Here is a 27,420-nt window from a genome sequence, read left to right on the forward strand (position 1 = left end):
GTCAGTAAGCAATATGCAGTGAAGGACTCCTCTGTGAGGCTGTGATTAGCAACTCCAGTAAGAGTTGGGCAGTGGTGGGGTGAAGGAATCGAAGATCATTCAATATAAGGTTCCAAAAAGAGCTGGGCCTCGTGGCAAAGGGATCCTGAGGGTCAACAAGGAGAAGGGCTCCTGTGGGGCTGCAGGCTAAAGGGATCCTGAGAGGTGGCACTGTAAAGAACTGTGGGACTGCACCGTGAAGGGCTCCTGAGGGGTGGCACTGTAAAGAACTGTGGGACTGCACCATGAAGGGCTCCTGAGGGGTGGCACTGTAAAGAACTGTGGGACTGCACCGTGAAGCGCTCCTGAGGGTTGACAAGGGAAAGAGGTTCCTAAGGGGTGGCATGGGGAAGACCTTCTGTAGAACAGAACACTGAAGGGCTCCTGTGGTGTGACAAAGAACTGGCTCCTCTAGGGTATAATGAACACAAGACAATAAACACAAAATCCTACAATGCATACAATGCAAAATACAATACAGTACTGTACCATATACTACAATAGCTAGACAAGAAACCATGATATAATGCAGTACATACTCTGCAATACATTTACAATGCATAAACTATAATAAACATGACAGCACATAACACATGTAGCACCATAATAAAATGAATGAGAGGTATGTGTCTTTCCAAACTAACTGTGGGCCTGCTGGTCGATAAAGCCAGATACTAATAGGTGAAAGAAGCAATGAGAGGAACCATAAATTCCAGAGGAATTCCACTAACTGACACAGACTGTTGGTCACCCAAGACTGTGCTAAATTCCTGGACTTAGAGAAAAAGAACATAGATACAAAGAAAAACGGGGGTCTGTATTAGGTGATTCGGGAACTCTGTACCTCTCAAGTACCTCAGCCAAGGGGGAAGGAGAGAGGGAAATGCGGGGAAGTTAGGATAAAAAGGAGGCAGCATCCTCCAGCAATTCGAGAGACCCCAGAAAAAATGCCCGGGAAAACGGGCTGTGGGAGGAGTCTTAGCACATAAATGCATTCAAGTGCGCCGCAATACCCCCCCCCATTTTTTGGTTTCTTGGAGGGAGGGCGGGCTTGCTCGGAGATTCAGCTCGCTCAGTACCACGCCCTCGCCTTCTTCTGCCTCCGGTCCTGCTTCTTTCCTGTCTGTGCCTGTCCCTCTGCCTTGCTTTGCCGCTTCCCCGAGGCAGCCCGTCGCCGCGACAATCTGCTTCGCCTCTGCTGCCGTCGTTCGCCACCGCCGGACACAGCCTGCTCGCGTCGCTTGGAAGTCGCGCCCAGCCGGTGAGAAGAGCTGCGCAGGCTCGCCGCACGCACGCTCCATCTGCCGAACAGACGCCGACGGGGCGCTCCAGTGTCCTGGTGGTAATGCTGTCGTTGTCTTCCATTTCTCTATCCGTCTCTCTTTTTCCCCTCTCTGCTCTCTTTTCTATCCCCCTCCGGCCGGGTCCATATCCTTTCTTTATCAAAAAACAGTCCTCAGATATAATATTGCCGCGTTTGAGCTTTATTTTTATCCGAGAAATCTAGCAAAAAGAATCCTTCCCAACTCCTCTTACAGCGGAACTGGACAGGATCAAGATTACCCTTCAAGTTTCCAAATGCCAAGGGGGTGTGTGTAATGAGGTTTTTTTGATGTAGAAATGGGCAGCAGCTGAGGTCCACAAAGTCCACCCCCAGTGCCCAGCCTCTGAACTGCTAGGAGCTCAGGCTCTACAGCCCCAGCTTGCATCCCATAGCCTGGAGCACCACTCTTCCTGGGCCCCAAAGGAAAGCAGCTTCTCCCCTTGCCAACACCTTGGCACATGAGGCCGGCTCCCCCTCCTCCTCTTCCTCCAGAAAGCCCCGCTCCAGCCTGTGGCAGCTGCATGCACCTGCTTGTGGAGGTGCCTCCTGGGCAGGGCACGCTGAGACAGTTCCTCTTTGACACAGCCCAGCTCCAGCCAGGTCCGGGCTCTCCTGCCTCCTCGCCATGAGGGCAGCTTCCCTTGAGGCCAGCAGCTTCCTTCACAGGGCAGCTTCCCTGCCCAAGACAGCCCCAGCATGGTGGGAGCAGGAGGTCTCAGGCCTGCTGAGAGGGCTTAGCCTGCACACAGCTCAATGCAGCAGTGGCAAGGCCCCTTGGCTTGACGCCCCCTTGGCAGTTTTTCCTGTAAAGAGGAACCTGTTCACAACAAGACAAGCATACAAGCCGAGTCAAAAACCAGGGCATGGCTGTTGTAGAAGGCACATCCACAAAGTCCTCCTGAAAAGTCTGTAAGACCAGCTGGATCATATTTGGATGCCTATATGAAGCCACACAAGAATGTTTCCCCTGCTGAATTTCAGGACTTTGACCAAAAAACATGCCAAATTCACAAGGCTTCAGTCATCTGTCCCAAAATACAGTAAAACATTTTAACTTGCTTTCCAGGAAGCTCAGGGGAGTGATGAGCACACTGAAGACAAGATCTTCCAACGTCTTTAGAAATCACACAGTTACATGCTTTTTCCACTGTATGTTGCAAGTTTAATTGTGCAAAAATACAGTCATCAAACTTCAGAGCTTTGCTGAGAATTGGACACAATTCCAGTGAGGTACACTATAACTGTTGAGCCAACCAAGTGGTTCAATACACTGAGATCCTGTTCTGAAGTGATTTAGACAACCTTTATTTAACTATTGTACCTCAAGAAAACCAAAAAAGCAACACCTAAAAGGAAAGCTGGGAGCAGAATAATGAAGTTTAAAACTGCACTAACTTAACAATAAAAATGACTTAGACCTCCCTAATGCCAGTATTTCTTTTTCAAGCATAGGAAGATGAACTTTTAAAAACCTTTAAAATTGTATTTCAAAATACGAGCCACCAATGTGTTCTAAAAAAAAAAAAAAAAACAGAGAGAGAGGGGAAAAAAAGAAAACCAAATATTTTCAGGGCTCTATCCTCTGGGTCCACGACTTAATAAAACAAACACCACACCAGCCCCAAAATAATACATGTGAACAAGAAAGGTATTGCAGAATCCCCTTGCCCCCATTAATATTTTCCTGTAGTGCCTGTATCATGGAGAAATTTTCAAACAATTCCTCTCCTTGTGCAACCATGTTTTAACATAACTACACTAGATATTCATAAGGCTGTGTTCTGAACAGCTATTTTTTGATCCTAACAAATCTACGTGTTTCTTGCACAAGTGTCTCAACATCTTCGTTATCCTTTTCTTCTGAACTTGGTTCCCAGTCTGAGTCTTCATCAGTAGGTTCGCACTCCTCCTCCTCCTCCTCTATGAAGCTGTCATTGAGGTCATATTCATTGGCTTCACCATCATTGACACCATCTTTCTCCACAGCCCTTTTTCCTGTAGGGACAAAAATGCCATGTGTTCATGAATTATAAATACAGAGCTCAAGATCCCTCCCAGAGCCCACACAGTTAAACCTCTCTTCTCAAGAGGAGAAAGAATCACCTAAACAACACATCTATCTTCCAGTTAAGCCTCTAGCTATTGCTAGATGGCTACTTTGACCCTAGATTTTCTTCCTCCATCCATCCATCCATCCATCCATCCATCCATCCATCCATCCATCCATCCATCCATCCATCCATCCATCATATTCTTAGTCTGTGGAAGCTGATATGACTTTTAATTCCTACTCACTTCTTTCTGAGCTTCACATTAGAGAAGGAAATCTAGATCACTCACCTCCTATGTTCTCCACTTGCATTCATGCTAGATAGTCTGTGTTTCCCTTCTGAAGGTCATTTCCACTGCATTTTGGCAGATGCGTGTAAGCCTTGCTCTCAACATCTGCGACATCTTTTCTTAAATACCCCAAATTCCTAACTAGCCATGGCCTCTTAATATCCCAGTCATGTCTTAATTCTGTCCTTAAGTCACATCTCTGAGTAAAATCATGTTCATTCCTCTTCCTCCCACCCTCCCATTTTTGCATTCTTACCTTATCGAGAAATGGTATCCGTTTAGGTAACTTTTTTGTTGAGCAGTTGTCTCCAGCTTTCATATGAAACTATGAGTATGTATTTTTTCTTTAATTACAGAGCGCAGTCCAAATCCTAACTCTATATTAACCATAAGCACTTCTCAGCAAACTCTTGAAACCTCCGGTCAGAGCTCCAGGCACAAACACCACCATCAGTACGTCATGTAGGCAGACTACAGCCTCTATCAGGCTGTCACACTTGTCTATGAGTGGGAACACTCCTATTACAGAATTACCTTCCTTTTTATGCTTGCTGGCTTATTGTTTAACAGACTTCAGAGTAAATTAATCATGCCCATGTTAGCCGGTAACCAGCAGAAGTTCTTAGCAGAATCACAGACTATAGTCCTGCAGAATTAATTTTGTCTTGGAGGGGAGGGGTCAAAATGAAGATGCTGAATACAGTAAGAACAAAATCCCCCTTCTCAGACTAAGGTTATTGGAAAAATAAGCCCAAGAGCTGCTTATCAAAAAAAAGCCCTTCGTCACTTTCACAGCACTGTGAGTTCTATTTTGCAACAGAAGAAGGAATTCTGGTAAAACACTGATGACTTTCATATTCTTCCTACAAATGTAGGAATGTACTACAAATGTACTGTTCTCCCTCCCCATACATCAATTCTTTGATTTTAGCAGTGAGTGATGCACTTCCTTTTATGCCTTTCCTCTCCACTTCTTTCCATTTAGTTTAATTCAGTCCTAAGGCTGATGATTGAGCTCAATTTTGCCTTTTCTCTAGCAGCATAATCTATAAAGATGACCTTGAAACTTTCTAGAAAAGTAGCTTCTTGATGTGGGGAAAACAAGCTTGCTGACCACTCCTTCCAAAATGTTCTATTTTGATGTGAGCTGATCAGCTTGCTAGAAAACCTACAAAAAAGTGTGTAGGAGAATCCTGCATATTCCATGGTTACAGGGTGTTATTCATCTCAGTAGCAACAACTTAGTGAAGTCATTCAGCAGTGACAATTTAATGACAGCATAACACTGACTTTTTTTTCAATTCCTTCCCTACAACTATTCCCCAGTAATTTGTGTCAGATTATTTCTCAGAACATTCTCTACAGGCAATTCTGACAGCAATTAGACTTAAAAACTGAACATGTTAAATGTCATGTGGAGGGCACCCCTCTTGTCTTGGCTGGTGGAATTTAAATTTAAACTTGTAGGGAATTTAATCCTGCTGTGTCTAACAGTGCAGTTGTGCCAAATATGATGAAATAAAAGTTAGTGGAGCCCTGACTGACTGTCTGACCCTGCAGGACCTGGTATGATGGCCTCAGGTGTGAACTTGCTGAGCACCACGTTTTATAATCTTTGCCCTCTACAGAGCTAAGTAAGTAAGCCAGTCAACAAGACATTAAAAATCTTTTTAAAAATAGTAAATATAAACAGAACTTAATAAATTCCCTTCTTTCCTGTATGTGCAGAATATAAATTCTTCTGCGGTTCTTACTTAGTAAGAAGAGTTTGACAGATTGAATTTCACTTCTGTGTGCAAGTTTTACATGCTACAAGAGCAGCACTTTTTCCTTCAGTCACCCCTCCTGACCATCAGCTGCACACACAGCACCTACTATTTTGGTAAGGAAGGTGCTTTTATGAGAGCCACAGCTACAGTTTAAAACCTTCAAGAAAAGATTTAGACTTTTAGATATGCACACAGCCCAGCCTGCTTCATTCTAAAATCTTCACCGCTCAATGCATGCCTCAACACTCTGTAACACAAATTTCTAACCTGGACCTCTGATCAAGATGGGTACTTGTATCACAGGATGCACCAAAGCACACAGGTAACAAACATGCCTCAGAATATGCTGGTGCACAGATACATGCATAGTAAATATTTGGTGATAGCCAAAGTGCATACAAACTTGATAAGGAAATGGTATGGGAGAGAGATTTCTCAGTAGAAAGTTTAAAACAACCTCCTGCATTCACCCACAACAGAAATGAAGGCTGAAAACACTTTGCCTAGAAAGATAACTACAGCTATTTGCACTTTTATTTATTTTCTCTGGAAGGCAGATCTGTTTTGAAGATTTCTTTAGGAAATTCCCAGCCACTCCTTGGTGATCTCAAGGAAGGCAGGCCAGTTCCCACTCCCACTCAAAATGCAGCAGTTCCACACCCTCATGCCTTACTCTGGGCACTGAAAGTGAAGACTGCACAGCATCAGACTTTCAGACTGCTCTTTAAAGCTCCCTTTTAATTTTAGAAAGCATAGGAAGCTTCACATTTGGAACATGAGACACAAAAGAATCCTGGAAGCAGACCTAATCATATTTAAAGCTTGAGTCTATGCACCCACAACATATATAAACTTCTACACTGCTATCCTAACACGCTCTGAAACATCAATACCTCACTGTAAGTTTAAGAAAGGTCATCAGCACATGCACAGATTATCACCTGAACATTATGTAAAGGTCAATACAATGCAGAGGGAATTATCTGCATGTTGCAGGAGTAATCACTCCTTATAGGGCAACCTTAACTAGCTGTGCATTAAATACTGGATTCCTTTCATCCTATTATGGCCCCTGTGTAAGGAGTGAAGATGGAAGACATCTTTTAGCCATATGGGTCTCTCCTTAAAATCCGTTTGCTTTCTTGTCTGCTTCTAGGGAACTACAGGTATGATTATCCAGAAAGACTGGCACAAATTCAACTGAAGCACTATTACTTGTAAGAAAACAAGAAGGATTTTACTAAAATTACTACTACTTTCTCCTCAGCTAAGTATTATCAAGCATCTCCAACACTATTAAATGCCAAAAGAGCCACAGCAAACCAACTGCATCCCAGGCTGATGTGCCCACTCATAACTTTAGAATACACTCACCATTGCTTGAAGTTCGTTGTTGTGTTCCTCTTCCAGTTACTAAAGAAAGGTAAGTTGTCAGTCAGGACAGAGTGAACTCTGCCATAAGGATTATTCTTAGAGCTGCTAAAACAGAAAACTGACCTATTAAACAAATGCTGCAATGGTTGTGCTGTACTTACAGATATAAAAGCTACTTTGCTGCCCCAAAAATACCATTTTTGTCTTGAATCATTCCCAACAGATTACCCAGATAAACTGTTCTTAAAATTATTATCCCTGCCATCGGTAGACAAATGATGTCAATTCTGATTGAGGCTTTTTAAGCAGCAAATTGGAATATTTTAGGGCATTTAAATATCTTACACTACTGTTTCCATAAATGCTCTTCCTTCTTAATAATGTCATAGCCTTGCAACTTCAAAGTAAAATGCATTATCATGTCATTTCCATAACTGTTCTGCTCTAAATTATCGTTTATTGCATTGTGATTTCATGTGGAAAAACACAAAATCCAATAACCAAGAGAAAGCACCCCAAAAAAACAAAACCAAGAACTATCTCTTTTAATTCTTTAAGAGCTGACAAAATGCAAACAGCACATTCCCCTGTATTTTTTCACCAAGTCAAGTTACTGGAATATAAAAAGACTACAAAATGTTAGATTGGGAACTCAAATTCAGTTTTATTTACATTCCCTTCAGGCCTCAAGAGAACATATATGCAAAAATTAGTTCTCACAGTAAGAAAATCACTGATTAAAAAAAAACAGAACAAAAAGATGACAGACATGGTTGCAATATTTTGTTTAGAGCATCAAAATATTCTAAATTGTATCTTACCTGAGAACTTCTGATTAAAAAAAATCCCAGAAAAAAAATAATCCCAATACAGAGGAAGCTATAAATGCAACATTATTCCCTTAAAGGAGATTAAAGCATTTTACTGAGTTGGACTTGATGATCCTTGTGGGTCCCTTCCAATTCAGAATTTTCTGTGATTTTGTCATATTGAACAGATTGGCCCACCTGGAGGTGCACTGTGCTTGTATTCCAGCTTGTGCTGGGGGTTCTTCCTGCAAAGAAGAAAAAAGTAATAGCTTGATTCATCATCTTGTTGCCACATTTAAAAAGTGCAGAATTCCCTGGTATTTTATGGATAATTTTCAAGGCACAGCATTTAGATCAGTCAAGTAATAGCCAACAGATAAGGACAACAAAATTAACACAAAAACTCTTCAAATTATATCTGTTGCTTCATTGGAAGAATGATCAATTTTTTGTGAGTGCCTCCTTTATCCCCAAAGAATGAAACACAGATTAAGAAATGATCAACTAATACAACACAGAGGTTGTCTTATCTGGAAGGAGAGGCAGTTTGGGGTTTAGATAAAGCATCTGTTGTACTCCTCAAAAGTATGTTGGCAATTTCATTACTCATATAAGCCTGATATGGGAAATTAATCTCATAGGTGTTTTTAAGAGAACCATTTTTTCTGCATTAGCTGAGTATCACCAACGCTTTTTCTTAAGAGCTGTCCTTATTTTGTTACATTTCATGGGAGACCATGTTCTTTAGGATAACTCCACACTTTCCAGGAGAAAATGTTTCTGTGCAGAAACAATCTTTAACAGCAGCCAGCAGTTTCAATATGCTCCCACAGAAATGCTATTGCCTGAAAATATATCTTCTTGTCCACTGTGATAATTATACAGTCTGATAAATATGTAAAACCTACATACTGAAAAACAAATAGAATACAACAATATTTTGAAGAAAATCAACAGTGCTTAAAGAAACAGCAGTCAGCCATAAACTGGATTTTATTGCTGTTACCTCCGTTATGCTTTCTAACAAATCAAATGCTGATTAAAATAGTTTTTGTACAAAATCCCAACAAATACATTATCAAAATAACTAAAAGTTACAGATCAAGAACAACATGCAACAATAAAATGTTCATATAGAACATTGTTCATAAAGAACAGTTTACTGAATGTTGAAAAGAGATACAGTGTTGATCTCCAGGTCACTGAACAGGTCATTGAATAGCCAAGTTTTCATCTCTGACAGCTGATATCATTAACAAAATAGCGATTTTTACTGTGTCAGTGTTAAAAATATGCACAGACTTGAGTGCTTTAAGGGTAGCCATCTGACTGCAGTAAATTTCAGAAGGCTACAGTCAAAGTTAACATCAAGAATTAGTCATTATTCTATTGTCATTCTGTGACTGCAGGGGAGAACATTCTTAACCTGTAAATAAGAAAAGCCACTTTGCACAGTGTTTCTCACCTATAACAAGCCATTCCGTATGGACACTCAGGCCGGTTGTCATTGTCATCCTGAGCCACCATCTCCATGTCATCATAGTCATCATCAGTAGGATGACTGAACTGCTGGAAGTGAATGGGATTCTTCCTGCAAGAAACAAATATACACCAAAACTGACTGTTCCATTTCAACACAAGAAGCAGACATATAAAATGTGTTACTGAATCATTGACAGCTCATTTTTCTGTGGTTACATGAAGAGGAGCTTTTAATGTTTAACGTGATGCAGAATGTATGACCTACTTTCAGCATAACAGAAGAAATTTTGTCTTAGCACCTGCTGCAACAGAAGTTAAACCAGGAATTTTCGTATTTCCCATCAGCTTTAAGTTTCCAACTTTCAGCACATACACAATAGGTTTTATTTGAAATTACGAATTAGCATGCTGACATGCTGACATGCTGACATGCTGACATGAAAGTTGTACCATAAGACAACTACACATTAACAACTCCATGTGTAGCTAAGTCACCCCAGTGTTAGTGAGGGCAGCACATGACCATCATCCATGACTTCTTGCTCTACAACACTTGAATCTGAGGTGAATAAATAGGGAACAGAAATTTATGCGTAACTGAAAGAACATTTCTACTGCTTCTAGGCAGGAGTTTTGTACACACACCACTCAAGACTAGGCAGTCATAAACATCATTTGAAGAAAAGTTTTCTTCTTTCTAGAACTGTTGTAAGTGGAGTTAAAGAGAATACAAAAAAACCAAGTTCTGACTTCAGGAGCAATTCATGTGACAGATCAAAATGCTACGAAAAATTACATCAATATTAACATACTGGTAGCAAAAGCAAATTTACGTTTTCCCTGTCATTTCTTAGAGACTTTTTTTCTACGCATACCATTGAGAAGCAAGAAATGTGAGATTTTTTAATAAATTATTTTCCAAAAGACATCTGCAAAATACTTTAGTGATTACCACAATTATTCCAAGAGTACATAACCTCTAGTGTGTTTGTGCAAATTATAAAAGTGAGCTGCCTGCCTCAAGCAGGAGGAGGAATGATGATTTTCAGCTACGAGTACTTACTGTTTTTACTTACACTTGCTACAGCTGCATTGAGAAGCAAGTATGGAACACACCAGGGACATGTGTGCAGCCACCTCCATACACAGCAGCTTCCTCACTGATCAGAGAAACTCCTTTAAATTCTCAAGTACCTCTTCTGAACTTCATAGAGGAGGGTCAATATTCATTTTATCATTTCAACTACCACCACAAGAAAAGAGCATTTGTTACAGCTTTTACAAAATGATGACTTAAACACTGTGAGCTCCACTGGCCATTCAGGCCTCCTTTTAGCATTCGAAAAATACCAGATATTTAGTATTAATTCTTTAAATCTCCATTTGCCAGGTATCTTTCACTCAGGAAACTCCACAAGCAAACTAAAGTAAACTTCTGTAAGTCACTTATCAAAGACCTGTTTTCCCTTGGATCTACTTACCTAGGTGACAGGCTTCTTGTCCTGGTCTTTTGTTGCTTCTGCAAACTGCAGGGTAATTTAATAATGTTTCACTGAAAACTATTGCAACAAATTCTCAACATCACTTGTTGTGACAAATTCAGATTGGCTGCCTACTTCCTTCCCCATTAAAAATAAATGGGATGAAACCAAATCATTTTAGAGGCCATTTGCTTTGTTTTCTCAATGCACAGAGCTAACATACTTGCAGTAATAGCAAGAATTCTTGGTCACATGAAATAAAATTTATCTTCTCAAAGGAACACAGCAGCAACTGATGTTCTTTGAACTAATTTTAATCCTTATTCCTATATCAAGATAACATATAGCATCATAGTTGCCAAGGAAAGAAGACCTAATACCTTTCAGTTAGCCAATCTATTGTATTTTAGGAGATACCCATTTCCTTTTAAAACATTGCTTCAAGACCTACTTGGACAATAACAAACAGCCATTATTGAAGGAGAGGGGAAAAAAAGAAAAAGAAGTATGGGAGAAAGGAAGAAGTGCAACAAAAAGAGTTGTGATGTACAAGTCCTTATTGGTAGGCTTCAGGAGTCTTTCGGCCAGTAGATTATACTCCTCAAATTATACATTACCTGGAGCACGTCAAACATGTCCGGTATACCTCTTGAATATGTCCTACCTCAGATGCTCAGGACTAGTAGAAACATCCTATTTTATCTTACCTTTACCTGGATAACTTGTACTTATCCTATGTGTAGTGCAACGATACCCAGCAAAATAAAAGGAAGCAGAGAAGTACATAGCTAATAACCAAACATCTTCCATTTTTTTCAGAAAAACCCTAAGGCTGCTTCCTATAAAGGTTTTTTTTATTTTTTTTAATATTTATTTGTAGAAATGAGATATTTGAGTTACAGGAGCACATCTATGAAACTGTAAGTTGCACTCCAAAGTTAACTGTTTCACAACAAAGCCTCAGTGCACAGGAATGTGTTAATTCATTTGATAAAAACAAAATCATTAGGCTTTACTTGCATGAAAAGTAACTAATTAAAAGCCTATTTTAATAAGGAAGTTTTATGACCACTGCCTTCATATAAACATACTGACACAGTTACTGCAGCTTTGTTTTCACAGAAGCTCTAAATTTGTGTACGCATATTTCATGGTCCAGGAAACTATGTGAACAGAAACTATGCAAATAAAACTTTAAAACTTCTTCAGAATCAATACAATCATCTCAAGCAGAAGTTGAGTATTGCTCAGTGAAATATTTAAGACAGTTGTTCATCTGTGTTGTTACCAAAAGCAACTTTAAAAAACTTTTTATGAAGTAAATTTTACTGACCAGTTCAGAATCCCTGACTCCCCTTAAATCATGCAGAAGACCCCTTTCCATCTCAAGGGCTTATTTTTTCAACTACTGAAAGAACCTCGTAGTGAAAATGTAATTAATTACCAGCACTACTTACAAAGCCATAGAATTAAAGTGTGAAGTTATGCCATGATTGCACATAACATGTTTATAAGTGCTATATTTTAATTCTTACTAGAAGACACAACTCAAAAAAAGGACAGATGCTGGTGTTTAGCTGCCAGATTTACAAGCTTAAAGTGAAAGGAAGAATACTTATTTTCATAAACAAACAGCAAAGTATTTAGAAGAACCCACAAACAAATCCAAACACTGATTCAGCACCCCCTGCTCTGACAGTTCTGGGAGAGATTTACACACCCCCAGTCAGCAGAGAACTGTATCCCAGGCTATGGCGAAAGGATTGAATTGTGGAAGAAAGACTGTGAGTTCCAGTTTCAGAGATAAGAGTTCAGGTCTACTATACCCCTACTATGTGGCCCTTGAAAAGATTTATTTTAATTCCCTATTCTGCTAACTTCAGAAAAGCAAGCAGCAGACAAGAAAACATGACAGTATTCAGAGTGTGAGTTCCTCGACAACAAATATAGGCATCTACAATATACACAGAGTACTTTGTTTCCTAGTGATAACAGCAGTTCCTTTGAATTTGGCCACGTCAGAAAGTGACACTGAACGAAGGTGACAAGAAGACTCCTTGGGGCAAGAGGTGTACATCAAGTTTGATTCTTTCAAAAGTAATGTTTTCAAATTCATAAATGAAGAAATTGAACTATGGGTTACAAATTTTCTTCCTAAATGTCTAAGACAGGCTAAGAGAAATGCAGTCAAGTAACTAGAAGTAACATGTAATCTTTGCTCTAACACACTTTTGCCACCAATGCAGAAACAACTACTTAGGGGCCTTGAATTAAAAGCAAATGCAAAGACAGACTACAAATCACATTTCTTTTGCTGCAAGCAAGCAGGCTGAGTTTCATAGTATTTCCTGAAGATCAAAGCTGACATTTTGATGCTCCCTATTTACAAATTTCTCTGACAAAGGCTGCTATTTGTTATTTCAGAACATTCTTTTCTTTTTATAAAGCAGTACCTTCCAAAAGTATTGCTGCCAAATGTTTCACAATCAAGAGACCCAGGAAAAAATGTGCACAGACTCCTACTCCCTATTGGTACCTAAGATTTGCCTTTCCTGAAGATTAGGAATATTTCATCATATCAGAGCATTAAATCACCTTAATACCCATACAGGGCAAAACTTCTCTCAGCAAAATCCAAAGTAGCTGGAGCAAACCAGAGGCTGCATTTCTACTACTGGATCAACGGAACTGTCTAATAAGACATGCTTTTGTTAGAATCTTTAAGGGGAAAAAATGAGGTATGTCAAAGCTACATGAAAACCGCCATGTGATGTGCTCATGAATACAAAAGCTGTACAATTTTGATATACACAGTTATCTCAGCATCAGGCCCACCAAACATATAGAAACCCAGTCACTTGTGCTTGTTTGCTTCCTAATCAAACTCACCGTTTTTATTATTGCTGAAGCCCCTTGGGGGAAGAAAAAAAAAAGGCACCAGATCCCCTGTTTCCTGGATTAGCTTTATCTTTTGTATTTACAAGGTACATAGGATTATCTAGGGCTCAAAACCTTCTCCTAAATGTACTTCTCAAGTCACTGGGCATTTTCTAGACTCAAGGGCACCTCTAGATTTCAACCTTCCCTTCAGTGTAACACCACAGGACACCACAGATCTCTTCTGGGCAGAAAGAACTAGCAGGAGGCCAGGCACCCAGCACTGGTATTTTGGAACTTCTCTGGAACATTTGTATGACAAATCTTCCACCACCTCCATCCTGAAAGGATATGAGTGGGTGAAAAAGAAGAGGAAAAACCCTGTTGTTCTCACTTTCAGTATTTCCAAAGACCGTCCAAATAAGGGTTAACCTCAAGTTCCTAAGCAAGCTTTGTTCTGGTTTTAGGGGGAGACTGAAAGCTTGCAAAAATTGCAGAAACACCGATTTATAATAAAAGAAATTCTCAATTATTTAGGGATGACAAATAATAAGTATTTTAAACATTCAGATCACAAAGCAGGGAGTAACTTCAATAAACACAATAGTCTTTCATGTAAGTCTTACCTGCTAATAAAACAAACCTACAGGTTTGTTGGGTATCTGAACCTTTTATATCTCTTTTGCCTGCTAGTACCTGGTACTGTACACACAGGTCTTTTTATTTTCTTTTTATAATGGACCTTTATCTTTTATTTCCTGCAACACTTCATCTTTTAATTTGCTTGAATACTTCATCCCTTGTTTGGGTTGTCTTAGGAATTAGCAAAACATCCCGTCTCCTCCTTTTATCCTTCTAAAATTATTGTTCTGCCATTTGTTTCTCATCAGTCCCCTGTTCACCAGAAGATTTTTTCCAAATCAAAGCTTCTAACAACTTTACCGTTTTCTCTTCCATAGCTAATACATTACTTCTAAACAACAAGCTAGCCCGAGCTAGTTTTAATTTTGCTTTACCTGTAACAGCCACTTCCATACATGCAAGGTGTCCTCTTATGCTGGATCTGTTTGGAGTTTTCTGAAGCATCTGCACTTCTGGTTGAATCAGAAATCTCAGTGTTGTCATCCAGATTTGCATCAGGCTCAAGAATCCCTTCCTGGGCACCAAAATATTTTGAAGTCCTGCCCCAGTGAGCTTGTTGGCTTGTAGAACCAGTAATCTGCTCTTTGTTTTTCTCAATTCTATTGTCTTTACTGGAGATCTGACCTACTGTTTTAGAACATTTGCTATGCAGCTGCCTATCATTTTTTTCCAGAGAAATTCCAGGGTTTTTTGTTCCAGTCTTGCCATTTCCTTCCATATCTCTCATGGAATTCTCAAGAGGAAATCCAGATGTATTCTGTGGAACAAGGTTACATTTTGAACAACCTGAAAATTTACACTCCTCAGAATTAAAAGCTTTGAAGTCAAACTGTGCCTCATCATTCCTGCATTCAGAATCAGTCGTAGAACAGCCTGGGTTAGAAAGAACCTTGAAAGATTGTCTGGTCCAGACTTTAAAAATCTTCTACTCCACTTCCCAAACTCAAGTTCACTGCTAAACACAGCTGCTGAATGAAAAGCTCAAGTTCAGTAAACACATAGAGAGCACACATTCTTAAAAGAAAACTTATCCAACAGCTTCCATCCTCAGCTTCAGTTCCCTCACAACATGACCTCCCACCACCTCAGTTTGTGAACAGTCCAAGGACTAGTTTAAATTAACTAAAAATTAAAAGTACTGCTTCTGAAAAATTAATGGGTGTTATACAGGTGAAGATGTAGTAAACTGTAGAAGAATGTAGACTCCTACCCAAGAATCAATTTAAATGATTAACGAATTACTTACTAACTTAATGAATTATTTAATAGTTTAAGCACCAAGATATATGGAGCACATATATATATATTTATCTGCATAGAAGATATATGGAAACTGAGGATACACACCCTGAGGTTAATCCCACCTTGCTACATCTTAAATGCTTCAGCTCATGACTCTAAATCATAACAGTCTGTCATAGACACCATTATGCAAACATTTCAGTATTGTCACAATCTGAATTTTAAATTTTGGAAAAAATGTACATTTAAAATAAGAAATGTGTTCTTTAGAAAAAGAATATGAGATACACAACTGAGGAACAAACACTGTCCTGACAATTGAGACATTCGCTGGAAGCATATCTACATTCAACGTTGAACTACTTTGATACATCATAGAACTATTAGAAGTTCTCTGCTCTCTGCATATTATTATCTATGTTTCCACTCCAATAAATTTATACTTAGTTTACACAGGTGTGTTTGGCAGAGCCTGAAAATCAGCCAGTGATTTCCTACTTGATTTTGCTCCTTTCAATGCAAGTTTCATAAAATGTTGTCCAAACCCAGAAACAATTACATTTGAGCAGCAATGTGATTAAGAAAGGGCAAAGTCAGCATTAATATCAGATGATCCTGACCAAAGCATATTTAATGACTCAACTGGGACACAAAGACAACTCCCAAAATACAGCTCAGCAATCAACTGCAATTTAAAAAGTAAGCCTTCCTTTGCAAAAGAAAGCATAAATCACTGCAGTTTGCCAGTACCACTTGTGAGTTCTCTACCACGTATTTCAACCCACTGCCTGTATTGTACATGAAGAGCCAGAACGCTCACGTTGATCAGGACCAGTTAACACAGCAGGCTGCGATCCAGGGAAACCAAAGCCACCAGCGCTCAGCACTGCGACAGCACGCGCGGGGCCTCGGCGCCCTCTGGTGGCTGCTGCCAACTACAACAATTCAGATCTTTTCGCTTTCTTCCCTACAGAATATTTTCTCAATCGCTTAAACACGACAGCAGGACCGTGACTTAGGCTCTGATATCCAAATTACAGTCTTTCAGAGCTCTCTTGCTTGCCCTAATACATCAGTTTTTCTGCAAAGTCCTGAAAGCAATTTCTTATGCTGTGCTTGAGATTAAAATGATTTATGAAATTATTAGGTGAAAATAAGTAAGGCTTCCTACTTACAAATTGAAAAATTGAACAATTCATTATGTAGTCACTCATTTTATAACCTGGCAAAGAGAAAATAGCTCCGCAGCTGTTATTAATGCACGTAGTGGACCACTGTTACACCAAAACCACTCCGAAGACTTTGCATGGTTTATTTCAATTAACCTTAAAACCAAAACCCCAATAATTTTCAGTGTTAGAAGCAATTTAAGTATTTTATCAGATCCTAGAACAGACGCAGGCAATTCTAATGCTAGACATAAAAACTATCTCCCCAGGTGGTTCCCTTTAAAGAAACAAGTCAGTGAAACCCTCAGTTTGCTCTCACCAGAATATGCTTTGTTTGTCTTTAGCAATGATCATTCTCTTTTCACCACTTGCAGGATATTGTTAGTAAGGATTTAACTGCCTGTAAATGTAGCTGTACTGTGAGGTCACAGAGACACTGGACTAGCTGGGCCAAAGGGTCTGTTCACTCACTGCCACAAATCCTTTCAAATTACTTTTTTTCCCCCCTTTCCTTTTTTTAACTCAGATTTTGAGATGGTGGCACAAGCACATTCTGTGCTACCTTCCTTTAAAACACAGCAGTTGCTGAGCCACATACCATCTTCATCTGACCATAAACCCTCACTACTAGAATGGCAATACCTTGGGCAAAGCCCAGTGTAGCATTACATCAGTATCACACCATCACCTATCCCCAGAGGTTCTCAGGAAGAAAAACCACATGCAGCAACCACTCCTAGGAGCAGTGCTCTGGCCGATGTCTTCCTGCCTCTTGCTGTAAAGCTTAAAGTCTGGTACTTCTGCGGGACATTTGGAGCCCAAGTGATGCCATGATCATTTTTTGCCTTTTGTTTTATATACCCTTTTATATAGCTTTTATGTATCCTCAGTGCTCTTAGCATGCATACCTGTAATTCCTTAAGCCCAATAATTTAGCATAGTCCTAGTATTCTGTTAAGCCAGGAGACCAAACATGTTGGAGGCCTCACAGCTGGGGCCAGAAAGCCCTATGCTATCCTGAGAAACCAAGGTCCTTTCTGGAACACATCCTGTAAACTAAGATAGGCCATCCAGGGGGGAATTCCTCGGGATGGGGGGATATCATGCTATCCCTTCAAGCCTCTAATTGGGGAACCTATGATAGATATGCTAATTTGCAAGGTCTATAAATCGTATATGCAATCTATCGTTGGTGTGCATTTCAGCACATTCCACCTAGACAAAGTGGTGCACCATAAGGATCCTTATTAAATACTGAGGTAAAAACCCTTTTTTCCCTTTACTGTGTCTGGCTCTTAATTTTTAAGGCCAGGAAAAGGCATCACAAGTCCCAGATCCATTTCCTTGAAGGAAATGCAGAAAACCAAATCTTTGAGGCTTCCATGATCCTTGCTACAGAGCTATCCAGTGGACTGGTATTTCAAAACAACAAATCATGAGCAGAACACATAGAACAAAAAGTTATGTTGTAGACTCAACCTTCAACGTGACTGCCAACTACCTTCTCATTTTTTGCGGTATCATCGTTCTGCCCTGAGCCAAAAAGTTACCTGAGATGAAGGAACAGGGATGGAAAGGCAGCTCCTTTTCCATTGATCTTGCTCTCCACCTTCAAAATCCTCTATAGTTTCTTCAGAAGCTAATCTTTTTTTCTGTTGCACATGTACTTCTGATTTTAATGACCCTGTATGGCCTTCTCCCCTTCCTTGGCCTTTTTTCTTTCTAGTACCTTAAAAAAAAAGGAAAAAGGGTACTTTTGGAATGCAACTTTTTCAGTGAAATCCTGACACTAGAAATCATTAAAGCAGAACACTGGGCACATGGCATGAGAAACAGCAGCAGTTGTGAAAAGGAATTTTGAAACAGCTCCAGTAATGTTTGCATGTACCCCCAGTTCCCTCAAGGTCAGGCCTTCAGATACGTCTCACCCACACAGCTCCAAATCTCAACACCAACACAGTCAAGGAATTAAGTCTTTGAAATAAACATTATATTCACGCATATAACAAATGTTATAGTACTGGCAGAGAAACAAACAAATAAAAAAACAAACCCCACTCCCCCAAAAATACAAAACAAAAGCACAAACGTAAGAAAACTAGTACAGGACTCAACACAGCCAGTTGAAGCCCATGCAATTTTTACATAAATAAGGCAGGACGGACCAGTCTAGATATGGAAAGGGGATGAAAGAAAAAAACACGGAAACACAGATTTTCTTTTGCATCTTACAATTTTTTCCAAACTAGCTTTTGAGGAAAAGAAGAGGCAGTGTGGTGGATGGCACATGACTGAGGTGTTCAAAGCCAGAGTTGTCCTCATCAGCGCACAGAGACACCTGTATTTACAACAGGATAGAAGAAGCAACTGGCCAGACACTGCATAAAATACTCCTGTGGGGCTGCTTGGGCATTAAGAGCCAAATCCATTAACAGCATCTCAGCAGAAACAGCAGCTGGAAAGAGACTTGCTAAAGCCAAGCTGCTGCACACAGGGGAGCAGACACAAAACGCCAGCCACAGTTCATACATCTGGACTGCTTAGCAAAGGAAACTCAACAGTTTGCACCCAAACCACGTAACACCTCCCCACAGAAGGACAAGCAGGGTGGGGTGTGCTGCGTTCAGCACATGTTTCCTCCTCTCACTTCTTTAGCCCTCCTGTACCATCAATAAAAGTCACAAGGGCAATAAATGAAAGTTTGTCTAATGGCAGTTTTAGACACTCCCAGGACCAAAGTCAGACACGTTGGAAAGTTTTCTTGAGCTCCTGCCAATGCATAGGCACTTTGTGTGTCCCACTGGCAGTGACTGAACACAGCCTTCTGCTCCTGTCATTGCTGATATGCAGCAGCAGCAGTACGTGACACATCCAGCAATTTCTTTTTCCCACAAGAACAGGAGGGAATGCAGCACTATTTTAGCCTCATGTTGGTAAGAAACTATCACTCTGTATTGAACTGCTCCTGCTAGGAATTGACTTCGGTCTAAATAATCAAGCTTGATTCAGTAATGATTAAAAAACTAGCATGCAACACCACCCAAACCCACCTACCTTTAAAACCTTTGAAATCAAGCATCTAAATTTGGAAGGGCAAAACATCAGTGACTTAAGTGTGGAGAACGCTAAGAATTGAAGTGACAGAAACTACCTAGAATTTACATACAAAATAGGCAAGTTTATAGGAAAGGGCTCCAGAACATCCAATGCTCAGCTGTACAAACAGAGTTTATTATCTGGCATTAAAAACAAAAAGAACAGAAAGACAATTAACTGATGAAAAAGAGCTCTATCACACCCATAGGACTGATGACAAAGGAGACAACAGAAGTCAGTCTTTGTCAGCTGCCCCACACGGAGCATGGAAAGAAAAGTAGCAAAGTAATACTTTCTACCACGACCATTATAATTTTAAAAATTGTATCAAAGCACAGAAATGCATATGGGAATGCTATCATTATCACACCACAAACCTACCTCCTGTCATTACAGGCTTGGAAACCCTCTGCACGAGGAGATCTCTTTCCAGCATCCAAGATGGAAGCACTCTCTTTCTTTGAATAGATGTTGACTGTTTGCTCTCAGTATCCTCAGAAAGAGGAACCTGAAACAACATTTACTGTTTAGTGCCTTTATCCAGTTACAGAAGAGGAGGGGAAACTAGACCACAGTTTGTACTCAGTTATGCCCTTCAAAAGCAGCCTGGGTAACCACCTACTTTTTGTATGGGGACCATTGCTCAATTATTTTACTTTTTTTTGCAGTTTCTACCCACTCAGAAGAACAACATCTGTAGGAACCTTCATGCAGTTAAAAGAAGAACAAAACCAAAAACTTCTTACATCTTTGGAATAAGTATCTAAAAGGCTACAAACTGAAAAATTCATAGAAGAGCTTTACCATCATCTTGCTCTATAGTGTCCACACACAGATATAACAGAAAGAGCAAGTTTAACAAAAGCCTATTTGTCCAAGAAAAATAAACCCCCAAACCCCACAAACAGAAAAGTCTTTCTAGCATTCCTACAATTTCTTTCTCCAGGAAGTAACTAGACTCTAAATCTCTGTAAAAACAGTGCAAATCAAAGTCACATTCATTATTTACTGAAAACAGCACTATCATTTTGAATTTCCTGAGCCAGTCCACCCCAGGGATCTCAGCTACAGCAAAGGCTGACATTTCATTTGTATAGAAAACACAACACCTCCTTAACTTTTAACACATGCTTACAAATATTAAATTTCATTAAAAACTTAAGCACCCACCAAAAGTCTGGAGGCAGCATCATTATTCCTCATTTTTCCGACTCCCTGTACCTCAGAGCTGGAACATGCTGGTTCCATTAACAATGGAATACAGGACATCTCCATGAACAGTTGGTGCTTCTTCTGCCTCAGCCTCCTGATTTTTTTCTGACAAAACAAAATCAATTTTAGCTACTCACATACTACAAATGTAAACATACACTTTTGACTCAAACACAAAAGTTGGTCTGAACGTTTGCAATTAACAAATGCAGTTTGAAACTGACTGTCAACATCCTCTTACATCAACTTACAGCGGAAATAAACACACCTTCCTTTTACCTCATACCTAAAGGGTTTTGAACAAAAGACTCTAATAACCGCTGACCATGACTGTGGTATTTTGGGGTTTAAATACATAATTTACACTGGTTGCTGCCATGACAAAACTTCGAGAAAGCTGAAATTACAGAATCACAGAATGAACTAGGTTGGAAAAGACCTATGACCTAACCTAACACCTCCTCATCAACTAAACCATGGCACTGAGTGCCACGTCCAGTCTTTGGACGATGACTCCACCACCTCCCTGGGCAGATGTTTCCATTTCCCAGTCACTCTTTCAGTGAAGAATTTTTTTCTGACATCTAACCTAAACTTCCTTCCTCTTGTTCTGTCAGTTGTTGCCTGGGAGAAGAGACCGACCCCCACCTGACTACAACCATCTTTCAGGTAGTTGTGGAGAGTGGTAAGGTCTCCCCTGAGCCTCCTTTTCTCCAGCCTAAACAACCCCAGCTCTCTCAGCCATTCTTCATCTTAGTATTACATCTTAGATTTGCTTTATGGTAAATCTGCACAACTCCCCAAAATCTGATCCCATCCTAAAAGTGAGGCAATGATTTTAAGACGCAGTTTTCAGGTCAGATGCCCAATGAATCTAGCACTTCCCATCAAATATTCACTACAGGCTACCAGTCTGCAGCTCTGAGGTGACACCAGGTACTCGGGTGCTGGTTTCAAAAGCCTCAGTTCAGAGCTGCTACATCTAAAAAGCTTTTTAAGTTGTGAAAGCACACCCAAACTGCAATTGTTTTTCCTTCAACACACTGCCTTTCCACTACTCAATTCACCAGCACAAATAATTAGGGAAAAAGAAGTCTAATTGCTGCAGTACTCCCTGCACAGAAGCACTGGGGAGTCTCTGCCAAACCTTCCAGAACTTTCTGCACTGCAGAGACGGCACATTGACCAGCTGAACTTTCTCTTTGTTGCCCCATGAAGAGAAACACCAAAGGCCAAGCTCTGCCCTCATCCCTTCAGCTCTGCAGGGGCTCACAAGATCCCAGGATGGGTGAGGTTCAATGGGACCACAGTGGGTCATCAGGCCCCACCTTCCTGCTCAAGCAGGGTCATCCCAGAACACATGGCACAGGACTGTGTCCAGATGGTTCTGGAATATCGCCAGGGAGGGACACTCCTCAAACTCTCTGGGCCATCTGTTCCATGTGCAGCTACTACACAGTAAAGAGATTCTTCTTTATATTCAGGTGGAACTTCTGCTGTGCATCAGTTTCTGCCCATTGCCTCTTGTCCCATTGTTCTGCACTAGCGGGCACAGCCTGGTTCATCCTCTTGGCACTCCCCGTTTAGATATTTATACACATGGATGCGGTCTCCTCTCAGCCGTCTCTTCTCGAAGCTGAACAAGCCCAGCTTCCTCAGCCTTTCCTCCTGAGAGAGATGCTCCGCTCTCGCAATCATCCTCGCTGCCCTCCCCTAGAGCCGAGCTTTCCCCGCCCCTTCCACCCGCGGCGGAACCGGCTCGGGGCCGCAGGGGTCCCCTCTAACCTCGCGGCTGCGGACACGAACCACCCCGGCCCTGGGGGCGGGCGTCGCTACCTCGGGCCGCGGCTCTGCGGGGCCGGGTCGGCCTCACCTCGGGAGTGCCGGAGCCGCCGGGAGAGGGATGAAGGTGGTGCCGAGCCCGGCGAGGCCGAGGCCGCCGCCGCCGCCGCCGCCGCTTGATGACGCGCAGCCGCCCCGTGACGCGTAGCTTCCTCGAGCCGCGCGGCGGTGCCGCCTCCCTGGTCCCGAAACTGCGAAGATTCGCCCCGAAACCAGCGCCCCACGCGCACACCCGCAGCGGGCGGGAGACAGGGACATGTCAGCAGGCAGGCACCCAGCCCAGAGCGCTGCCGGCGGCGGCGGCAGGCGCACAGAGGGGCCGCGGTGATGCCTCCCTGCCCCGAGGCCGCGAGGATGGACGGGGAGCGGTCTGCCGGCCGGGACAGCGCCGAGGGAGGAAGAGGAGGACTGGGTGACTTCGTGTCTGCTCTTCCTCCCGAGGTCAGCTCCCGGATTTTCAGCGGACTGGATGTCGAGAGCTTGTGCCACGCGTCCGTGACGTGCAAGGGCTGGCACCGCGTCATCGAGAGCAACGAGCGGCTGTGGCGGCACCACTGCCTGACCGTGCGCGCCGTCTGCCAGCGGGAGATTGACTGCGACCGAGGGAACGGGTATTCCTGGAAGGTAAATCCACCTTCAGCGGCAGAACACCGGCAGTGACATAAACGAGTTTGCTAGGAGGGGCAATAGAAATGTGTAAGGACATTGCATCAGCGCGTCGCACCTATCCTAGGGTTGTGGGGGGAGCAGCTGCGGTGATAGTGTGGCTCGGTAGCGCACCCCGGCGGACGGACATCTGCTAAAGTACACTGAGAGATAAAGCAAGGGTGTCCCTTTTCCTACCCAGGACACAGTCTGTCCAGCTCGGCATTAGTCCTCCTGCGGCCCTGCACAGCCTCAGCTCTGACCTTCATCATACACAAGCCCTAACACGGGATAAAGCCCATGTTCCCCCAGATAGTGCTGGCAGGGAGAAGGTAACAGAACCCCGATAGGCATTGTGTGCTCTCTGGTTGTATTTTGTGGAAATAGGTCTGCTGGTTAGGAATGACTTCCTGAGAAATCATCCTGGATAGCGCTCTCTCAATACACCTCAAGTGACACACATTCTGGAGAAAAAAAGAAGGGGAATAGAAAAGGAAACGAGCAGGAACTTTTTATAAACTGTTTAGAAAATCTCCTCACAGACAGACTGCTCTGAGGAGTTTGTAGCAGGTTCAGCTCCAGAATATATTGAATGATCTCTCACTGTCGAATCCAGCCTGGAAGTTGAGGTAGCTCAGGACCTGGTCAGGTAGATCAGGTAGACATGATAGCTGGTTCCACACATTACTCTGGGCCAGCTAGAGGGTAATTCCTCACCTTATTTTAGCTGGTGTGTTTGAGAGCAGGGGGACAGTGGAGGGGTGAAAAGAGAAGCAGCAGCAAAAGAAACAAGAGCAGCCACTGTTCTGGGCTCTGATATTTCAGTACTGCAGTGTGAGGCACAGGCATGAGCGGACAGTGGTTGCCCTTACAGTGCATAGATCTTACTACCCTTGCACAGCAATTTCCTGCAGAACTTCCTGCACTGATTATCTGTTTTAACTGGAGGGGATTTGAAATAGAAGCAACAAACACACCAAGTCTGCATTTTCTTGCCCTAAAAGGCTGGCAGAAGAGAAGAATCCAGCTAGCCTCCAAACGAGTTAAAGGCCACAACCCTAAAGAGAAAGCGAAAGGTGCCTTTTTAAAGGAGTAAGACAAATTCCTGGCTTGGGTTTTTCATCTTGACCATCAAAGAATTGAGGCAGGAACAGAAAAGTTGGAAGTGGAGCAAGGTCTTCTTCTCGGCAGCATTGCACCTTCCTGGGCTTAATGTCTAGATATCCAAAGCCACATTCCAAATTCTTTTTCTAGCGCTACTCTTCCAGTGCTAAACTTAAGTTGCAGTTTAAATGGGTTCATTTCCAGGATCTGACTATATGTTTTTCCACCAGATCACACTGTTAAGAAACTACTGGAAGAGCAAAGTGAAGCAAGAATGGCTTAGTGGGAAATACAGCAACATTCCTTCACAATTCAGCTTGCCAGAGAAAAGCATGTATCCAATGGATGTCGACACATGGGGAGAAATCTTGGAAGCAGAACTTGAGAGATGAAAACTAGTGCTGATTCTTTCAACTCAAACAACTTTTGCTAATATCACACACTGTTTGGCAGTTGTGAAACTGACTTTGAATGATTTTGGACTATGAATTTATGATGAAAGCTTCTCAAAAAAACTTAAGGGTGTCTTCTTTTAATTTGCAGCTTACTGTATTAATTTTATGTAAAATTCTAAAGACAAATACTCTGTTGTAATTTATATTTATAAATTCAATGTTCTACTGCACTGTCAAAAATACACTGATTATAATTTCAGTTTGCACTTTTTGTTTTGGAAGAGATGATTTTTATATTAAAAAAAAAAAAGGTGTGTTTGACTTTTTGCCATGAAGTGTATCATATTAGCAGGACATGAGAGCCCACAAAGGAAAGTTGGGGAAGGGACAAATCTAGACACTGGAAATAGACGACAAGGTGGCCACCTCAGGATCAGCTGAACATTCCCAGTGCCCATTTCAAGGGACAGAATCCTCACAAGGATCTCTGAACTTGCACTCACAGAAGTATTAGTATTTGGCAGTGCTGAATATCAACTACCCAGCTGTGAAATTTTTGGATTAGGACTCTCAGATCCAGGACAGAATGGAAGCAAACTGGTAACTAACAGTTTCTCAGCCATTAGCTATGCACATTAGTCATTTGCATGTAGTAGGGAAAAATATAACTACTTTAAACAAGATAACTTGAATAACCATATGAGGTAACACAGCTTGATGCATTTTTGTAGTCAGGTTAAAACACATTGAGAAACTTAGTTTTTTCCTATATGCTGATCTTCCACCACACAGGCTTTGCTTTACCAGCACTGATTTTTGGCACCAACTTGAAAAACTGATGCTAGTAAAACAGGAGCTGCTTGTCATATTACTCAATATAAAAGCAATCATTTAGTACTATTCTGAGTATCACCTTTCCCTTCCTCCTTTGCACTAAAGAGTAAAGTAAGTGAGAAAATGCTGGGAAGATCCTTGTTGCTTGAGGCATTCCTGCAAAATTCAGTCACCAATCTGGCACCAATTTTCTATAGGAAGACTTCTACCATGCTTGGTTAGATTTGAAATCCCTTCATACAACTACTGCAAACATTGGCATAGGACATTCTGACAGTATAAGGATAGAAGTGTCCTGTGATGAGCATGAAGTTCAATGGCACTAGATCAGGCCCCTATTATATGTGGCGTTTACTCAAAATAGGTCCAGCCCTTACCTTTATCAAGGCCCAGTAACAGTAGATTAAGCACGGCAGTTTTGCTCTGAAAATACAGACTCTGGTCATTTGGGCTAAGAGCCAGTAGCATTTTTTTTTTCAGTGATGCTGACATTTAAACAAACCATTAGTTTAAACTTGCTTTCAATTTACACTTTATTTTCTCACACTTATTTTACCATTGCAAAATATCTGGTGAAAATATCTAGTATTTTTTACTCCCCTTTAATGCAGGTGTCTGGGCTCACAGGCATTATCTTGTATGTGCCGACATCTACAGGTCAAGGAAGAAACAGATCAGCCAGGCGAAATGGACAACTCTAAAGTGCTTTCAAGAACAGAATGTTACCTGATCCTTTTTGTGGTTTAGAGCATTCAACAGCTTCCCTCAAAACTGGTCCGCTTCCCTCAAAACTGGTCCGCTTCCCTCAGCCCATGCTCCCCATTTGAACAGGTTTTCATTCCATAAGCACTGGTACCTTTTCTAAATCATGAGTAGCGTATCTAATTTAGACAGCTTTCTCACCAACAACATTGTATGATATGATGCAAGGACTGCATAATGTTTTTTGTCAAGAATGAGACCACTCTTGATGTTAATTAAAAATTAACATCTGTTTTATTAAAAGAATAATTAAATTAATTAAAGTTAAAATAATCCAGTACGGGAAAATCCACAAGTAAAAATCCCAGAACCCGGGTCCGCAGCGATTAGAAACCTTTAGGCCTAACCAGCACAAGGCCCCAGTGCAGGAAGCCTGCAATGTTGGGTTAACTTTGGCTAGTCCAAAGTTAGATAATTAAAATGGTCTCTCTGGGAGATAGAGGCCTGAGTCACCAGCGTTGGGCTTCGCCCACAGCTAATCCGAGGCAAAAGCGAGGTCCAGAGCTGTGCACTGGGTTTTATAATGTCCATGCTCCACCCACAATCCAGCCCCCATGGTCAGGTGCGATTGGTGGAGTCTTGAAGTGAGGTCATTTGATCCTGCCAATGGCTAGCTTCTTGTCTAGGGTGCTTGAAAGGCGGGAAAATGTCCTCATTGAAATTCACGGTGCCATGGAGCTGAGTTGCAAGTTAACGGACAGGAGACTAAAAATAGCCCTTGACAGTTAAAAAGTCTGCTCTTGGAGCTGGGCTTAGAAAGTTGTAGAATTTAAGGACAATTAACAAAAGCATGAAACTGCACTACAAACACTTTTAAGGAATTTTTAAAACAGAACAATCAACAAACATTTTAAGGAACTTTTAAAACTGAACCATAAACACTTTAAGAGTCTTTTAAAAACATACTAATTAACTTGGGTAACTTGAGTATATGCATGAAACAAGACATTTGGAAGTGTAAGGCTTAAGGAATGGATTAAAT

The 27,420-nt window shown here is 41.4% G+C and overlaps 2 protein-coding genes across 7 annotated transcripts; one reads left to right on the forward strand and one right to left on the reverse strand.

Moving 5' to 3' along the window:
- Positions 1-163: 163 nt before the first annotated feature.
- On the reverse strand, positions 164-22,820 carry APLF (aprataxin and PNKP like factor). Of its 6 annotated transcripts, none has more exons than XM_069009034.1 (9): positions 22,642-22,820; positions 20,815-20,961; positions 20,026-20,152; positions 18,099-18,277; positions 14,512-14,894; positions 9,121-9,246; positions 7,854-7,900; positions 6,847-6,885; positions 164-3,358 (listed from the first exon to the last, which is right to left on the reverse strand). In XM_069009034.1, exons 2-9 carry the CDS (start codon positions 20,917-20,919, stop codon positions 3,153-3,155), a joined length of 1,212 nt encoding a protein of 403 aa, XP_068865135.1. In that variant the 5' UTR covers positions 20,920-20,961; positions 22,642-22,820; the 3' UTR covers positions 164-3,152. The 6 variants fall into 6 exon arrangements, 4 of the variants coding, with proteins under 4 accessions (XP_068865135.1, XP_068865133.1, XP_068865136.1 ...); XM_069009032.1 differs by having other exon boundaries at positions 22,693-22,819; XM_069009035.1 differs by having other exon boundaries at positions 22,730-22,792.
- Positions 22,821-23,025: 205 nt separating this feature from the next.
- On the forward strand, positions 23,026-25,137 carry FBXO48 (F-box protein 48). Its single transcript, XM_069009039.1, has 2 exons — positions 23,026-23,322; positions 24,678-25,137. The coding sequence occupies exons 1-2, from the start codon at positions 23,026-23,028 to the stop codon at positions 24,837-24,839; spliced, it is 459 nt and encodes a 152-aa protein (XP_068865140.1). The 3' UTR covers positions 24,840-25,137.
- Positions 25,138-27,420: the final 2,283 nt, after the last annotated feature.

This window comes from Aphelocoma coerulescens, chromosome 3, assembly GCF_041296385.1.
Source record: "Aphelocoma coerulescens isolate FSJ_1873_10779 chromosome 3, UR_Acoe_1.0, whole genome shotgun sequence".
Classification (NCBI taxonomy): Eukaryota; Metazoa; Chordata; class Aves; order Passeriformes; family Corvidae; genus Aphelocoma; species Aphelocoma coerulescens.

What these genes read in the sequence shown, in the direction of transcription:
- FBXO48 (XM_069009039.1), top strand. Translation starts at nt 23,026, where the DNA reads ATGCCTCCCTGCCCCGAGGCCGCGAGGATGGACGGGGAGCGGTCTGCC. An exon ending in GGAACGGGTATTCCTGGAAG is followed by an intron (nt 23,323 to 24,677) that starts GTAAATCCACCT and finishes TTTTTCCACCAG; the next exon opens with ATCACACTGTTAAGAAACTA.
- APLF (XM_069009034.1), bottom strand. Translation starts at nt 20,919, where the DNA reads ATGGAGATGTCCTGTATTCCATTGTTAATGGAACCAGCATGTTCCAGC. An exon ending in TCCCTGTTCCTTCATCTCAG is followed by an intron (nt 14,895 to 18,098) that starts GTAACTTTTTGG and finishes CTTGTTCCACAG; the next exon opens with AATACATCTGGATTTCCTCT. An exon ending in CAAGCACAGTGCACCTCCAG is followed by an intron (nt 6,886 to 7,853) that starts GTGGGCCAATCT and finishes ACCTTTCTTTAG; the next exon opens with TAACTGGAAGAGGAACACAA.